A 19,048-nucleotide genomic window follows, 5' to 3' on the forward strand; every position below is an offset into this window, starting at 1 on the left:
TGCTCAACAAACTTTCGACTTCTGGGTTATCCAATGCATTAATTACCCTCTTCAAATCGTATTTTTACAACCGTAAGCAGTACGTTCAAGTCAATGGCATTAAATCTATCGAATATATAGCCACATTTGGTGTACCACAAGGATCAAATCTAGGACCCCCACTGTTCAATATGTTCATTAATGATATCGGAGTTCAGATTGATATCAATTTCCTGTCATACGCGGATGACTTACTACGTCATAAACAATCAAGTTCTGGAGCCTCCTGACACACTCACTGATCTAGGTGTGACTTTTGATTCATCCCTCTCTTTCAATAAACATATTGACACTACTCTAACAGCAGCTTATCGCATGTATGGATTCTTAGTTAGAAATACAAAAGACTTTGAAAAAGCTTCAACATTGAAATTACTTTATTTCACTTTTTTCGATCTAGGCTGGAATATGCATCTGTTGTGTGGAGTCCCTACTATCAGGTTCACATGAATTAAGCCCTACAGAGGCGCTTCCTAAAATTGAAGGCACGTATCCTATTGTAGGAGTACCCTATTATGAATTGTTTGACGGTCACAATGTTTGTAGTCTCGAGGTGAGGCGTAAACATTATTCATTTTTTTTAATTCAAGGTCATAAATAATATCATCACCTGCTCTCAACTGTTACATATATTTTTGGGTTCCTAAACGGTCATTTAGGAATAGTGTCACATTTTATACCAACACTCCGTGTACAAATATAATGAAAAAATCTCAAATTTATACAATGTGCGATACATATCATTCTGTTAGTCATGTCCTAAATATATTCAACTGCCAGATTATACAGATCAAAAGACATTTCTTAGCTAACTGACCGTTCGGTTTTTATTTATTTTTTTTCATATAGATTCACAAATTCTATTATGTAAGTAGATATTTGTAAATGACACTGTTACTCCCCATTCGATAATTTGGTTCATCCTGTAGAGTAGTGCATGAAGTAAATAGATATACGTAGGCCATTTTCTTTGCGAAAAAAATTTAAATAGAGTGAACCTATTCAATACGAACACATGGTGATGCATAAGGTGGAAAATTGAAAGAAGTTTTTTTTAAATTGGCTCCTCAATAGGTTACTGAAAGGACATTATTCAAACCAAAATTATTTAACATCATCAATATTCGAAATGAAAATCCTTTCAATATTGTTTATTTAGCAAAAGAAAGGTTTTGGCTTTCCACTACTTCATCTTTATACAAAAAAAAATGTGGGAATCTTTCAAAGGAATGCAGAAAGCAATTAATTCCGATATCATGCAAATGAGTAACTTTCAAACACAAACTGGAAGAAAACAGGCCCTCTCAAACAACTACTTTCTTATAAACGTTATCGACATGAACATAAATTATGAAAACACAAATTACACGAAGTGAAAAACATTTTCAAATCCATTACTTCTGAATGAACATTGAAATTTACAAAAAAAAACTTTCTCCTATTCAGTTTGTACTCCAAACATTTGTTATGGAGTTGAATCAGTTATCATTCACAGGATTGCTACACAATATGGCATATGAAAGAAGTAAAATTTCACTCAAATGGGACACTGTCATCCCCACTGGTAGTTATAGAAATCTTGTTTAAATTGAATGGGAGAGAAAGTAATCAATTTCAAAATGAAATGATCACAAAGATGATAGATAAATAGATAGATACTTTATTCATGTTGTTACACAAAAGTGTTTATACATACGTCACATAAAACAGTTACAACAGAAAGTAAAAATGTGAAAATTACAACGAATAATTAAGTTATTTAAAATCCATTACAATCAACACCATTTTTCAGACAATAAAAACATATTCAAACACAAATATGTATAGCTTTGTATACTTCATAAATACATAAATTCAGTTACTTGATTACAAATAGGGTATCTGATATGAAAAGTAATTGAAATACTCTTCAAAGGAGTAGAAACATTCCTCGATCAGAATACTCTTTACTTTCTTTTTGAAGTTGCTCAAACTCAACGTTTCGTTTTTCAGATTCTTAGGAAGAGCGTTAAAAAATTTTATCGATAGATACAGAGATGATTGTTTGATCTTAGTTGTTCTAGGCTTTGGCAGTCTTATATCACTTTTTCCTCTTGTGAAATATTCATGTACCTGCTCATATTTGACGGTATCACCACGAATATTTTTATTTTTTATATAAATCAAACATTCATATATGTTATATATTCCATATGAAACAAAAGGGAAGTGTAAGTATCTTAAATTTTTTAAATAGTGGTTTGCAATGATCATTATAATCAACCCCTGCCATAATTCTTAGAACTCTTTTCTGCAAGACAAAAATTTTGGCTGTATGACTTGATGCACCCCAAACAACTATAGCATACGTCATTGCTGCGTGAAATATTGAAAAGTAAGATACCCTGATGAATTCTTCAGTTAGCTTGCCCTTCAATTGTCTAATAATAAAAGTTGCCGTTGATAACCGTTTGGATAAATGGTTTATGTGTGACAAAAAATTTAAACTGACGTCTAGATGCACTCCTAATAACTTAATATCATTATTAGCTATCGTATTGTTTAGTGTGAAAGAGATTCTTTGTGTTTTGTCCAGATTCAATGTCAGGTAGTTGCTTTTGTTCCATATTTTCAGTAATTCTTCAGATTCCATTATATTTTGTTCGACAATACATTTGTCCCTGTTACAATGTATGATGGAGACATCGTCAGCATAACTAGTTACATGTATATTAGTTGGTTTGGACAAATTGAACATCATATCATTAACATAGATTATAAAAAGTAGAGGACCTAAAACAGAGCCCTGCGGAACTCCATGTTTCATTACAACAAAATCCGAGATATTGTCTTGCCACTTGACTCTTGATTTCCTATCCATAAGATAGGATTTAAATAATTCCAGTTCGTTTCCCCGCACTCCATAGTACTCCATTTTATTTATCAAAATTTTATGATTTACAGTATCAAATGCGCGGGAAAGGTCATAGAGATTTGCCATACAACATTGTTGATTCTCGAATGAGTCTAATATTTTTTCATAGGCTTCGCACAAAGCAGTAATTGTCGATCTGTTTGACCTATAACCGTGTTGGAATTTTGTTAGCAAGCTATTTGTTTCAAAATAATTTGTAAGTCTGTTTTTTAAAATAATTTCAAAAATTTTTGCTGATATTGGAATGATTGAGACTGGTCTATAGCTGCTTGTGTCCTCAAAGTTTCCCTTTTTATGTATAGGTGTTATTTGAGAAAGTTTGAAAATTTCTGGAAATAAACCCTGTTCTATACAGGAATTCATCAGGTTTGTCAGTGGCTCGATCAGAAAATCCCTTATCAGATTTAATAATATGCTGTTCAAATTAAACACATCCATTGCTGGTGATTTTTTGAGGTTACTAATAATATCTCTAGTTTCACTGACAGTAACAGGAAATAGGAAAAAATATTTTTGTGTGAATGGGGCAAACTTCAAGAAATTTTGAAAATCTTGATCATTTACACCAACGAAATCTGTTAAGAGTTCTTCAATAATATTAACAAAATATTCTGAAAATTCATCCGAAGTCACGTCCGATTTGTAGTTGCTAGTCCTTTTAGTCGCTCTGTTGGCATTTATTATATTCCAGGCAGCCTTCTGTTTATTTTTAGATTGATTGATATACTCCGAATTACTTTCAAGTTTAGACTGTTTTATTTTATTTTTATATATGCATTTCAGTTTTCTGTATGCTTCCAAATCTTGGAATGTGTAGATTATGCAAAGAAGAAACTTCCACACACAAACTGGAAGAGAAAGCCCTCCCTGAACAACTATTTCCAACTTGATAGTTCGTACTGGAAGCTCTGGCATAAAGTTAATATATTGAAAACAGTTTCTCAACACCATAACAAAAATTACGGTCCTTTTCCCGCCCTGGTTGAGTGTCCTGTGTCCTGAGTGGAGAACATTGGAATCCACTCTTATAAGTGGACCCCAAACTACTGATAGGTACTTCAGCAAGATTGTCATCTGATAAATAATATGATAGATAAAAATATATCCCTCAGAATTTGTTTTTATGAAGCTTTTGTATCAATTTCTGATTTGCAAACAGATTATTTTTCTAGATTCCTCTATCTAATGTTGATTATATTTCAATTTTCTATGTCATATACGTCTATAATGATTTATCCTCTATTACGTCATAGGTTGTGACTGTTTTTCTGCGGGTTTTGTTTAGTTCTAGTAAGTTTCCTTTTGACAGCAACTTGAATGAACGTGGAAGGAATTCTGAAACACTCATTTCAAAGCAAGAATGTTAGATATTATCATTGCAGTTAATTTCCTTGGTATGTACCTATCGGGTGAATCTATTGTTATTTCATAGTTTAGAATACAGAAATCTTCTTTGATAACGATCTCCATTTTGGGAATATCCTCTTCTTTATATCTGCTCAGCAGGATTTCTCTGTAACCCATGTTTCAATTTTCTGTCGGACATTCAGAACCAATAGATTATACCAGAGCGTAAACAATATTTTGACCACACTGTCCCGTTATCTACTTGATAAAAATAGAGCACTGTTGAGAAATTAATTTGTAAACAAACGTCATTGCTGCTGGAAATAAATGGTGAACATTTTGAAAATTTATTTGTGAGTGAGTAAAGTTATTTTCCCTGAATTTATGATATTTATCATCTGTTTGCAGATTTTTGAAACGAATAATGACTTTCAAATCAGCCATGAACTCCTTCTCTAATTTTCAAAGAAAAACATTGTTGGATGGAAAATTGAAATACCTATCAGATGATTCATCATTAAACCCCTCCTTCCATTTGAAAAAAAGTTGCTAGCGCTTTCTTGAAGGCAAATGATGCATCATTTATGGAAATTTACTGAAAATAAAAATGAATTGCATAACATTTTGGTGAAAAACATTATTATCAATTCTAGACGTATCTGAAACTTTTATTCATTTTTCATATTTTATAAATAAAAACCTTTTCGGGATTTGCTGAAACTTTTCATTTACGTTAGTCGAATGATGTTTTGAAAGCTCTACTATGAGTAGAGATAAATCAAGTTAGCAACTCTGTATTATTCAATGAAAAGCTGAAAAATAACCTATTTATGATATTTGTTTGAAATTCCTGCTTCAAGTAGAAGAAATAGTGTATCACGAATAAATATAGACTAGATACTGACATACATACCTATATTCAAGGAAAGTAAATGATGTTTGAAGTTTCCTGGCAATGTGTTAATCCTTCAACTCGACCACAAACTCTATAAATATACATTTCCTGTTAAACAACTGATATTCAACAAAAGTATGACAAGAAACAAAATAAAATGTTTCCAGCATTCGCTTATTTAGACAAACAACAGACATTGTGGAAACAATATCACCTCATTTTCCTTCTTCATTTCATTTTTCAATTATTCACGATTCAATCGAAGTAGTTTTACGTTTTTATTTTTTCAGTCAATTCGAATTACGAAAATACGTGGTAGGAATCACAAGTTAAAAGGTAAGACCCCGTTAGTCCTTAGCTCGCACAAGTTTGGACTTTTGATAATTGTCGTTTGTAGAGGGGCAACAGCTCGTTAGCGGAAAAACGGATTTTTTTAACAAAACATACCTGTTCTTGACCTTATTGGAAGTAATAGTCCAGTCATATCAGGAAATTCTTCACGGAATGAAAGATAATGAGCTATAAACTCGTAAACATATTCATTTTGTTGTTTCAAAAGTTGTCTCAAAAGTCTTATGAAATTCCGTGTTTTTGCAAAAAGTTATTCAAGGTCAGAGTCACAAAAATGAGTTTTTGGCGATCATCTCGATTTCAGTAGCTTCACATTTATTATAAAAGTTGTAGAGCATGAAATTTCGATCAATTTCTTTGGAATTTTTTTCCATACGCCCGACCGTTTTCGATGTAGAGGGCAGAGAATCCGCAGCGCTCGCCCATAGTCGCTGTAAAACAAGGTCAACCGTGAATCTCACTGAATAATACCTTGTATAAATTGATGATAATAATAAATGGTTTTATTGATGAGTTCATACAGTCCATACATAGCTCTTATCAAATGGCAGAATTAATTTTTCGCCCATGTTCACACATGGACCAAACTTGCTCTTTCATCCAACCTTATTCCTATTTACAATTTGATTTCAAAAATAATAATTATGCGTAAATACAAATGAAGATTATAATTATTGAGTGAGAATGAATAAATAACAATTTATAACTATATAGTATATCAGATATGATATAGATATTAAAATGCCTACTTGACATGTCTCAAGATATAGTGAAAATACCCAGTAAAATATCTCTCTTAAGTTTTTTTTTCAGCGCACCAGGAGAAATATGCATATTTCCATTCGGTAACCAGTTATATAGCCAGGGTAGAAAAAATTAAAAAGAGCCTCTGAATTGTGAGCTTTTATGTTTTGATGTGGTACGCTGATTTCGGAATCGAAGACTGAGGTTATGTACGTCCGTCCTGTAACTGATTTTTCTATAGCCAATATAACTTAGTTTCTTGACATTGATTATTTTATGAAACAAGACAGTAGAATGTAGAATGATATATGGTCGCGTCTTTTTGCTCCAGTTATCAGTCTCACACATGAATTATGTAGCTTTTGTAATCTATTCTGGTTAGCTTGAATACTACGTCCGCAAAATAAGCATGTGACAACACTAAAGATTCGCAGAAGGTCAAATTGTTTTTTTTGTTCAACAGTGTTCTATTGGAATATATCATTTTGAGATTGCTGTACCCTCGTTTCAGAATTTGCGATACATGTCGTGTGAATCTTAAAAAACTGTCGAGGTATAGTCCTAAGTTTTTATAAATATCCTTAAGAGGTAACTCGACTCAGTTTGCAGTTATAGAAACCTTGTCAAGATTGCGTTTACGTGACAATGTCCTTCCAAAGAGCATAACTACTGACTTAGAGGGATTGACAGTTGAGCAATGTTTGGTTGACAATTTCATCAGAGAACATAAGTCATCATTAGGTTTTTTCTGTGTTATGTCAAAAGTATCTTTATCGCATTCTATGTAGATTTGAGTATCATCGGCGTAGCAGATGAATATTGAAGACAATTTGAAAATTGTGATGTATATAATATAAATAGTAGTGGGCCCCAAATGGATCCTTGCGGTCCATATGGACCGCAATATTATTAACAATGGATAATTTGTATAATTTATTAGTTGAAACATTACAATTGATAATAGTTTGCACATATAAATAATATTTTCAATCAATAATATCCACCTGCTTTTGTGATTATGAACTCATTAGATGGAATACTTGTATCTAAAATCTATTTTAATTACCTTATTCAAAGTAAATTTTAAGTAGAGACGAAAAGAGTAAATATACTGTAATTTTTCTTCAGTATCTTCTTCCACTAGCTATATAATGCTTACAATCTGAATTGAAATGGAGTGAAAATGTAGGTACATCTTTCATTTATCAAAGGACAAAAGTATTACTTGTTTTCTTCTTCTCCATCCTATCATCTGCCGAGCATGTGGGAATTTTTGTTTCATTGTCATCATTTTCTCCAGGCCTTCCAGAATTCCCGAGTCATTCAGTTTATTCTGAGAGGAATAATATATTTTCGAATTTATCTTATTTTTAATTTTCAGTGTACTGGAAAACCTGTAATTTGCCCAAGTCACACTCAAATCCTATTCATAACAAAATATGTGCTTTCGTAAAAAATAGCAAAGACATCTAATAATCCTTTTGGCAACCTATTCTGAAAAAAGTCATGACATTCAATTCGCATTTCATACACAAAGTAAAGTTGAAAAACAACATATCCTCTTTTAGAAAACAGATTCCGAGAAGGAAGGATTAAATTGTTAAAAATCATCTTCCTGCTTCAACAGAAATATCGGTAAATGTTGCCTCTTTTTATGACGTACTTTTTTCTGTTGTTCACATATTGGCAAAATAAACAAACTCATAGGACATTAGAATAAAACAAACATTTCTTTGATAATTACTTTACATATAATATAACATAAATCTCACATAACTAATTCATTATAACATTAAAAACAACAGTACAAAAATAACATTTCTAAACGCTCAAAGGTGCGAACTTGTTTCCTCCTTTTCATAAAAGAGGATGTATGCATCTCCACTCACAAGCGATTTTGGTGGAATTGGTGACACGTGTGAATCATTGTATTCGTGCCACGTGCCAGTACAAGGATGTCTGTAGAATGCTGTATAAGGTCCACTCTAAGTAGATCCACTGTGATTCGAAAGTGCATATAGATTATAACGACGAAGAGTCACATTTTCTGCTGCATAATTGTTCATGTTTAATCCGTCTAGAGGAAATTCGATGGCAACATTTAACTTGCCTCTAAATCTTTCTGTTTGAGAAAATCTTTCAACTTTTGTGCATTTTCTTCTTTCCTTGCAACTTGAACATGTCAGTTTTTCATGTCCATCCAAAGTTTCCTCTCTTGTGAAGAAATCCAAGCACTGTGATAAATTCAATTGGCCAGTTCTTTGTGGTATGGGGAGTGACAAATCCCAAGGATCAAAGGTTACAGATGAGTCTCCACAATGTGTGCACTTCATCGTGGATTTTAATTGACCAACGAAATTATCTACAATCTTAGTAGATGTACTCAAATAAATCAGCCATGACACTTGCGCTTTTTCGCTGTCGCTCAATTTTTCGTTAATCTCCGTTAAGGTCGGTTTAGGTTTCTCAATAATTCTATTAACGTCATCATGTAAGCCTTCTAAAAGATAACGAAAGAACTCATGGGCGTTTTGATGCGCGTGACCCATGAATCGAGGGGCAAACCTCTGAATATGACTTTTTAAGAATGAAATTAAGATGAATCTTCTGACCACAATTCCTTGATAACTTCTGCGAAAGTTTTGATTGAAGCACCTCCTTATTAGAAATATTAGTATTGATATCTTTCATGTAGGTACTCATCCTTTTCCAAATATTCCAGTAACCATCTCGTATTTGATAAACATTGGATTGCACTGTTCATGAAACAGGTGTTGCCAATATTTTTCAACCCATTAAGCAAAAGGGTTTTGACTGAGGAATGTCTCACTGATTCAATTATGTTGTGGCTGTTGGTGATACGTTCGCACCGCTGTTTTCATTCCAGTAATCACGGATGTAATGATTCTTCCCATTATTGGACAAACAGAATAAGGAATTTGAAGTCAAATTTCTTGAAATTGAATCAGAAATGTTCATGGTGGTTTTTTCCAATTTGTGAAAGAAAGAAAATTTCAAAACTTGTTCATTTTCCTCTGCATCTTCTGAGACAATTGGGCAATGATCAGTCTGCTCACTCCATATTGTGTTGTTCATAGGAAATTTTGATTCGATTTGTGGGTTCAGGAATATTCCATCTAATTTTTGAGTAGACAGAAGACTACCCAAAATCGATGTGGCATTACCACTTTGAATGGCGATACTGATTCCTTGAATCAAAAATAAATAGGCTCGGTTGTCATTGGTAGAATTAATCATTCTTCTACCAATTTCTTTCAACAATTCATAAGCATGAGATCCAAAAATACCAAAGGTTTCAATAGCAACAGGAAAGAAATAGTAAGAATCTAGCAAAGTGGAGTATTTCCGAAATTTTGATTTTTCTGCAATCATAGCAGCTGCACCAGTGGAATCAGACGTAGCGGCAAAGTGTGAAGCTGCAACTGTATCCACGCAGGTGAAATCCCAAACCAGAGGTTTTCCAAATTCCCAAGGAATTAGACTCATCCCGTCTGAACGCTTACCATCATCTCGACTAACACCAAGGGGTTCAAGAACTGAAGGAACCTCTGCAGTGGCTAGAGCTCTTTTTATAAGATCATTAATGAAATGATGTCTTGAAAATCTGCCAGAACTAAATTTACAACTGCATTTATGACTAACACAAATTGAAGAACCTAACCGAAGACCTATCGAAATCCTAAAAGATGCATCATCTAAGAGGGTACCCAAAGACGCCAGGGGAAGATCATTCAGCCAGGCACCAGATTCTTTGGACATAACAGTTCTGAGTCTAGCCATTTGAATATCGAAACGCTCAACTGACTCAAGAAGTTGATTGTGAACCAAATTGATCATTGGATAATGCCAGGCTTCCTGACACTTTTTATTTTCGGGAAGGGTATTTTTCGTTTGAGATAACCATTTATTTTCACCATTCACCATACGCATCAGAAATTCCAGACAAAGATTTGGAAAGAATGGAGTTGATCAAATGACGAGAACTGTTATGAGAGGAAAGAAATGCTGGCAGTGAGAGGGATGAGGCTAATCGAATACCTAAACCACCAGAGTTAACTGGGGGATTAGCTTGACTCCAAGTGATATCTTCGAATTTATGATTGGTAATTTCTTGATATATGATATAATTTGATAATTATAACATTTTTCATTTGAATGAATTATATTAAAAATAATAAAAAACATTCAAAAACTTTCATCCCATCCCATCTTCTCAAGTATGCATATAAGAAGAGCTCAACTCGACATTTTTTACTGTTTGGTATAACAAGTCTAATTCAATTTCGACCTATCAGCTCCGATTTTGTTCTCTCTAATCGTGACTCCGGCCGTGAAATTATATGTTATTATACTGACTCAAAAAGTTAAATATCTGCGGATGATATTCGATCTCTGACTAACCTGGACTAAGTCAAAACTTCGAGACATAATTCTATTGAACTTCTATTGGACTGAGGCCTACCAATTCGTATTTTGTTCTCTTCAATCTTGCTCATTAGTTTTATCTCTTCACATCAGAGTATTCGTCTTTCCCTTTCTAGGAACTCCTAGTCCTAGTAAATACTATTACGGTCGATTTGGATGGGCGTAAGTTGAACCCTTCTTCTCTGGTCTATCTTGTTGTATACGTTTCCTCACGATATTATTCAATTTGTTCGGGACTATTATAAAGCCGGTATTATATTATTGTGTGCATAAAGTGCAGTGTGTCGGGACGCGATCTGTCGTGACGGCGATCGGTCGATTCCCGATCGGCGTCAGAACAATGGTGGGGTTCTGATGCGTCAGAACACTCCACACTAGTATGTTTCTAATCTGACGCGTTAACTATACTAAAACCAATAATGATTGAGAGTAGAAGTAAGCCCAGTTGACAGCAAATCGGGGGCGTGCTTATTAATTTTTGAGAGGGTTAAGAATGAAAGAAAAATTCTTAGTACAATTAGTTAAAATATTCATACACATTTTTTATTTATTTCAATAAAACTTTGCAATATCGTAATTTACCTAATCGTTGTAGTCATTAGGTAGGCCTTATGAAAACGGAGTAATAATCGTGGTAATTATAGTAGGTCCAAATAAATTAACAATATTAATAAATAACACAATATATATATATATATATATATATATATATATATATATATATATATATATATATATATATATATATATATATACTGTTGCTACCGCTATCATCAAAGTGAATTATGATTGGTTCAATATTGTGTTCAATACGGTTGTCTACGTCCCACATTTTTTGCTCCCCTTTTAAAACATGCTGCATGCATTTCTTCCAGTCTTCTGCAGAAACAGTTCGAATAGCTTCTTGTAGGTGATGTTGCACGTCCACTAATTTAAATGTTTTCTCGTGCCACATATCCTTTTACTTGCGCCCAGATTAATTCTATTGGGTTTAATTCGCAGTGGTATGGTGGTAACCTTAAAACTGTAATTCCACGACTTAACGCCATTTCATCCACTGCGAATTTTTTATATTTGTCTGTGTGTAATTTTGTTAGCCGAAGTAGTTCTGCTTTTAAACTATCTTTGTTATATTGGATGTTCTTATTAATTAACCATTCTTGAATTGCTGCTTTTTTCCATGATTGTTTCGGTAATGGTTCTAAATATCGACTATGGTATGGGGCATTGTCCATAACGATGACAGACCCAGGTTCCACAAGTTGAATGATGCCTTCAAACCATTTTTCAAACACCTCCGCATTCATCTCTTCATGATAGTCGCCTGTTTTCTTAGATTTAAATATTAATTCACCATTTGGTAAAAATCCACTGTTGCTTCCTATATGCGTAACTATCAGACGACTACCTTTTCCAGATGGCTGTTTTAACCCAACTGACAAACCTCCAATAAAGGCTTGTCGTGCACTTGTTATATTACCATCCTGCCATACTTTTTTGACCGTATGTCCTTGGTTAACCCATGTCTCGTCCATGAAGTACAATTTTTTTTGAGATTCCGAAATTCGTCAATTTTTCTTAGATAGTTTCTTCTCCATGCTAGATAGTTTCTTCTCCTTTCTTGACGTTCAATGAGAATGCTTTTCCTGTCAACTTTTCTGTACGTGAATTTCATTTCGTGTACAAGTTTCCTAAAAGTTTCTTTACCCATTTTTGGGACCAATTCATGATCGCTAAGTGCCTCCAGAACTGTTTGTAGTGTGGGCAGCTCATTTTTGAAAAAGAAACTGTGAATAGTTCTGCGTATACCGGTTTTGGCTTCTTTATCAACTGTGATTTTTTTTCGTCCGCTACTAGTTTTTGGCGTTTGTACGTCCCCATGAATTTCTGCTTCTCTTAGTATTTTGTAAATCGATGATTTTGGTACACCGGTATAATCAGAGCACATATCAACTAATTTATCTTTTGTAATTGTGGAACTTAATGATGTAGAAATGCCCGGTTGGTTATTCGGAGGTAAACACGTAGAATTACAGCACAAAGTCATCTTTTGGTGGCTGATGATCTCTTTCAAGACAGTGAAATACTCGCAGTTCAATTTGTTTTTCTCTTACTGACCGAGACTTCGACCGTTTTACCGTTTTCGACGTGGAAGGCCCGACCATGTCTCCCATTTTTTGAGAAGTTTGAGAACGGTATAGAAATATAATTATGTAACGCTTAAACACTTATTAGCACTATTATTTTCACCAATTGTTATCACAACATGTCGATTGCTGACTAACTTAACTGTAAAACGTACAATTCACGCTGTATAATTCACAAACCAATGATACGCTCATGGCTGCAAGTACATTAGTGAAGACTGCAACGATGAGATGGAAGCTACAGTAAAGTGACGAACACAGAAATATCGTTGCGTACAGCGTTGCCACTAGTTGTAATAAATATCTAACACTATACAGAAAATAATGAATTTTAACTGATCAGTAATCAGGAAATGTATAAGTATTACAAGCTCATTACTGATTTTTGTCATAAATAATACCTTTTAATCGTACTGGTAGTGTGTATTATCTATAATTTGCTACAACCTACAACTCTACTGCTTACTATATTTTGATTCTGCTATAAACTGGTAACGTAAAATTTAGATATGACAACGCGCTTTACTCTCAATCATTATTGGTTTTACTATAGCTAGAGAATAGTGGTTTGCATTTATTTGTGCACAAGATGTTGGACGAACTTATTGAACTTGTTAGAAAATACGGGTTTGCATTTTTTAATATAATTTTCTACCATATAATGTAATATCTCGAATTTATTTTTTGACATTCTGAAATATTGATGAAATCTTTCTTCATCACTAGTAAATGATATTCGCTTCGACTACCTCTCAGATCATTTACTGGATGAACCCAATATTTTCTCTTCTCTTTTTAAGTTAACTTCACATTTGCAGACAAGCAAGGTTTTTTTCAATATATCACTATCCGAATCGGAAGAACACATTGTAGATGCTCGCATGCGTTTACTCCAAAAGCAACCACTGTATTGACTCGAAATAACGTCAAAACGCGCCTCGACACGACAGAATAGTCTACACACTCGCCGTTACGTCAGAGAGCATCACAACACACCACGACACAATAATATAATTCCGGCTTAACTTAACTATCTGCCTAGCCTAGTACATCTATTATCTATCTATTATAGTTTATCTATTTAGTCTAGTCGACGTGACATCTGTTCATTATAAGCTTCCTGAACAGAAGGGACTTGAAACAGTGCCACTATTGTTTCTCTCATAATGGTTGTTCACACTTATCTTTCTTCATCTATGTATCTGCAGCCTATATCGCCAGCATACTCTGCATTTTCCGAAACGTGTGAATGATAATGTACTTAACCCGTAAGCAAGTGTCAGTGATACACCTTCCAAATCCCATATTTCCCCTGTAACCCATGGGTCCTCATACAGGCTGATTCACGGTCGATGGCACATTAGACGTTTCTGGTGAACCAGACAACGGATCACTTTGAAAATTTAATGAAGGGCATATTCGGACATTCTCTAGCCAACTAAAATATTTTCGACAATGCGGTGTTGCCGCTTCTATTAGAAAGCAGTAGCAACTTTGATTTTTCAAATGGAACACTCTGTATATAATATTATTTTTGGAATCTCCAACAATTGCCCGACAACTTTTCTTGATATTTCCCTATACCTATCTGTTACCGTTTTCGAAATAAAAATTAATTTCAATTTTTTTCTTCGAAAATCATGACTTCTAAAAATGCCGATATCTTTTAGTTAAGAAGTACTATGATATCGAAATTTGGTTTGGAGTTAGGTGATACTTGGACACTTCCCACACGTCAGCCTAATCTCCGTTACTTCAATACAGGGTAGTAAAAAAATAGAGTTTTTTCGTTTGCTTGAAAAAGTTGCTGAAATTTGATTATTTTAAATGGAATACCCTGTATATTATTGAAAATTCGGAAAGCTGCTGAAATTTGCTTTCTTTCTATGTATATCATACCTATACCTAACTAGTCAAGTTTCGGACTTATTAACATTTATTTGTGAAAATGTCCCTTCAGAATGGTATTTCCATTCGGCATTTGGTAAGCAGGCCATGATTACTATTTGACAGTAGCGTTGTGACATTCTCCTAATAATATCGACATTTTCGTCACTTCAGAAGTTGCAAATACCTTCAAAACGATGGAACAAAACTATTCAAACGAAGTTCTTATGAATTTGTTTATTAGTTCAATGAAATGTATCCGAATCTACCGCCAATGAACCTCAAGAAATTTATACGAATTCAGAACAATTTCAATGCATTTGGATCAACTTTAAAAACACCAAGAAACTTGCCACTGCTTTCTAATAGAAGCGGCAACACCGCATTGTCGAAAATATTTCAGTTGGCTAGAGAATGTCCGAATATGCCCCCCATTAAATTTTCAAAGTGATCCGTTGTCTGGTTCACCAGAAACGTCTAATGTGCCATCCACCGTGAATCAGCCTGTATATGGGTAAGTACACCCAAAGTCCGCATATTTTGTTGTATGCCCTCTCCTATTCATAACTGTGGTCCATGCAGTTGCCAAGAGTATAGAGAAAGAATTGTCCATGTTCATGGGGCCCCTTCCATTCAAGTAGGTTCCATGGATGCAGGTTAGGTATTCTGAGAGGTCACCTGATATCCCAGATGCTCTGGTGGTGATACTTGGTAATGTCCAGACAAAATTTATCCTTTGGCACGACTCGCATTACACACTTTTACACACCTTTTTTTATACGATTTATATTAGCTTCATCTGTACGTATGCATGTTTGTTTGTCAGTTTGTTTGTAACTTCAGAATTATCGACATTATTGCTTGATCTATTCGCGGGCAGATGGCGCTGTAGTAACCTCGTTGATATAATTCAAACTCACTTTACAAACTCACTTGAAAAAAGTATTTTTTTATTAACACTCGCGCTTGCTGCCTCATTTGTAACCCTTATTTGCGCGCCTGCTGCCTTGGGCTTGGTAGTTGATTTTCAGACTCCCTCTCCGGAATCGGAAAATATCAATAGTTATTTTTCTAAACAATATACGGCTGATTGAACCCAAAGTTTAGATAACATAAATATAGTTTAAAGAGACTAACACGCTTTTATAGCATATAAAACTGGAAAATGAAAATAAATATAGATTAAAAAACTAAAAAACGTGCTTTTGAAGAACATAGAACTAAAACTTATGATGCACTGTTTGGAACCTTTGGTGTAGTAATAAATATTACTGGAGTTTTTTCCCAACACCAAATCGTTATTTTTAACACCTCGACACGGTGTTTCCTCTTTGAAGATGATCACTTGGTGATCGAAACACGTGTCGAGATGGTAAAAATAACGATTTGGTGTTGTGAAAAAACTCCAGTAATATCGAACTAAACAGTTAAAAAAAATTCAAATAACCTTAAAACAATAACGAACGAAAAATACTAGTTTTATTATGAAAAAAGCGTTGGTGCCATATTTTTTGTATATCAAGCGCTCGTCGCTTTTTTCACAATAATACTAGTATTTTTCGTTCGTTATTTTTTTAACCTTATTAAAAAAAATTAACTTTTTAGTTCGATGTTCTTTAGAAGCGGGTTTTTCAGTGTTTTGAACTATATTTATTATTATAGCTGTTTCTTTCAATGGGCAAGAGATATCTTCGACTTATTCAAGCCCGCGGTGCTGCAGATTTCCTCCAATACATGGTAGTTAAATAACATTTTCGGGAAAGAAAGTTTTTGGCTTTCTACTACTCCATCTTGATACAAAAAAAAAAAGCCAAAAACTTTCTTTCCCAAAAATTAATCACTACAAAAAAATATAACCCCTTCAATTTAAATAACATATTTAGAAATAATTATATTACTCACCATTTTCGAATTAGAGGGAAATACCCGAACTTACTTCTTTCCTATAAGAGACAATGAAAATTTCTAGAGTAGAATTTTATTTAAAATTGAGTAACTGACGACATGTGGAGTTACTGATTTCATTCCCAGTTCCATTCCCAATGTACATCTGTTTAAAAAAAACCGGTTTTTCCGTTAACCAGCCATCGCACCCCTACGATACAAACGACAACCCTCAGAAGTCGAAACTTGCGCGAGCTAAGGACTAACGGGGTTTCACCTTACCCAATGTACATAGTTGATTTTATTTTGTGAAATATTGTACAGGAGCTGCAATAGAAATTGTATCAGTTGGTAATCTCGAAGACCGATACTGCTTCCCGTAGTAAATAGGTAAATCAAATATGCAATCTCTTTTCGTCCGAAATCATCCCAAAAAAATTATAGTTATGAGTATTATTATTATTTGCGCTGGTCGATCCCCATCTTCCAAGCCCCGATATATTTGTATGGACGCTCCAGCATTATCAACCAATGACCATTCTCCACACTGTGGAGTAATTGTGAGCAATGGGTCCGCGAATCATGTGCCTCAAACAGGCGCAGTGAGCCAAGAATGCCACTGTTCTGCACCTCGATAAGTGTTTCAATCAGCAAATGATAATCTTGTAGAAGAAGAATAAACTAAATCTACATACAATGTTGTCCTTATTTATACCATAGATACATCGGCTAGGTTCCTGCGTATCAATTGTCTTAAAATTTCTCTGATTGCTTGAACTTCATCAAGCTTGAGTGGTGAATGAATAATTCCAATGAATTTGGTACCTCCTATTAAATACAACGCATTCAATATCTACCTTAGCGAAGGGCAACACCGGTGTCGATGAATATAGGCTAAGCCCGCATAAGCTGGATGTGCTGACAGCAAGTAAGTGCATTAGGGTGTCAGAGGCCCAGCGGCAGGCTCTGCACCTCATGTCAGGAACCTCTAAACCCATCACGTGGCTGTGGTAGACTAAGGTGTTGAAGACACCATTCTGGCAGGTTATGATAAACCTTTCAGTTTTCGACCTCAGCCCACTCGACCTGAGGGAAGCTAGATACTTCGATAAGCCAATGTCTTCATTGTTGTTGAAGAAGACCATGTACATTGGCTCATTCTTGTGTGATCTCTGCGGCTTTATTATGAGCCTTTCGCTGGACGAGTCCCAACTCGGTGATATGAGTTGTGATCACCTCTTTCACTGCGGAAAACTAAATTAAGTTCATAACTCACTCGTGCAGCTGCCCTAAAGAGAAATTACCCAATTTCTGGGCTCATGTTGAATAAGCGACCTGCCCCCGGTACCATTTTGTCATGTAGACACTTCGGCATGCTCCGGATTTATTTCATATCACAGTACCACAATGGGCTATGTACCCTCTTCTCGCGGACTCACTACTCTTGTACCAAAACGTCTGTTGTCATCGATAGGGTTTTGATTGGGAGACAAATCATCGTTATGAACCCCACCATCATGTCTCTGATCCCATCGAGCGGGTCGGTTGTTTTGCTCGTTCCTCGACTAACAGAACCGAACTGTAGATCTACTGGGTGGTGAGATATGTAGACCCACGGCCGGCGATGCCGATGCCGTGGGTCTACAGGGGTCTGGGCTGCCGGTCCGGTTTTGCACCAGTTGTTGGGGTAAGTGATGACGCAACTCACCAGAGGACTTAGGCAGCAATTCTTGATAATCAATTACTATTATTATTATCATTGTACTAACTGGATATCTCACTTTTACATTTCTAGGTCACTTAAACTTTTAACAATTGTATATTAAACGACATCTAAAACTGAACTAATGAAGCTATTTTTCTGTACCCAGTTAATAATAGCAAATTATTCATGTACAAACAAACACATCTATTTTTGAATGCTCAGTGTGTTCCCAATATTTCAATTGAAATATATTTATACACGCGGTTTTTGTGAACCTTTCTTTGACCATCACAATTGAAAAGATTTGAACGAAGTAACAAGTTTGGGTTCATTGAATTTCTCCACGTGTATGTGAAAATAACCTATAAAATATATCGTAGTATACGTACAATAGTAAGAATAGCAGAAGTGTCTGTACTTTCGATTTTTTTGTCTATTTTTGACCACATATGTTGTATCTGAAATTAAATAATGGAAAATGAAATGAATAACTGAAAGAATTCGTAAAAAACGCACCAAATGGCTGGATTCGATGTATCAGTGTCATCATTTAATAGAAGTAATATTTAGAATTGAAAAATATTTGGCTGGAGTCGATCCATAAATTTTGTTGTTTTGAAGTTTATAATTTCTGATTGGATTTCATTGCTATTTTTGCGTGAATGGGTGGGCAATGAGGACAGGCATGT

At 34.6% G+C, this 19,048-nt stretch overlaps 2 protein-coding genes across 7 annotated transcripts in view; one reads left to right on the forward strand and one right to left on the reverse strand.

The window, feature by feature from the left end:
* LOC141486514 (uncharacterized) overlaps nt 1–18,429 on the reverse strand; it is a 138,089-nt gene extending 119,660 nt beyond the window's left edge. The window contains exon 1 of the mRNA XM_074184643.1: nt 18,363–18,429. Coding sequence (XP_074040744.1) covers nt 18,363–18,414 — 52 coding nt within the window. The 5' untranslated portion in view covers nt 18,415–18,429. The remainder of the gene's footprint in view (nt 1–18,362) is intronic.
* Nucleotides 1–19,048, forward strand: part of LOC111515788 (uncharacterized) — a 221,525-nt gene that overhangs the window by 96,954 nt on the left and 105,523 nt on the right. The window contains exon 1 of one of the 6 annotated variants that reach the window (XM_074184640.1): nt 18,298–18,341. The exons of the other annotated variants lie outside the window; for them this stretch is intronic. The gene's annotated coding sequence lies outside the window, so the exon portion shown is untranslated. Of the gene's footprint in view, nt 1–18,297; nt 18,342–19,048 lie in introns of those variants that run through there. 6 annotated transcript variants of the gene reach the window in all.

This window comes from Leptinotarsa decemlineata, unplaced genomic scaffold, assembly GCF_025532065.1.
Source record: "Leptinotarsa decemlineata unplaced genomic scaffold, Ldec_3_MD MMD2_tig00026358_RagTag_RagTag, whole genome shotgun sequence".
Taxonomy (NCBI): Eukaryota; Metazoa; Arthropoda; class Insecta; order Coleoptera; family Chrysomelidae; genus Leptinotarsa; species Leptinotarsa decemlineata.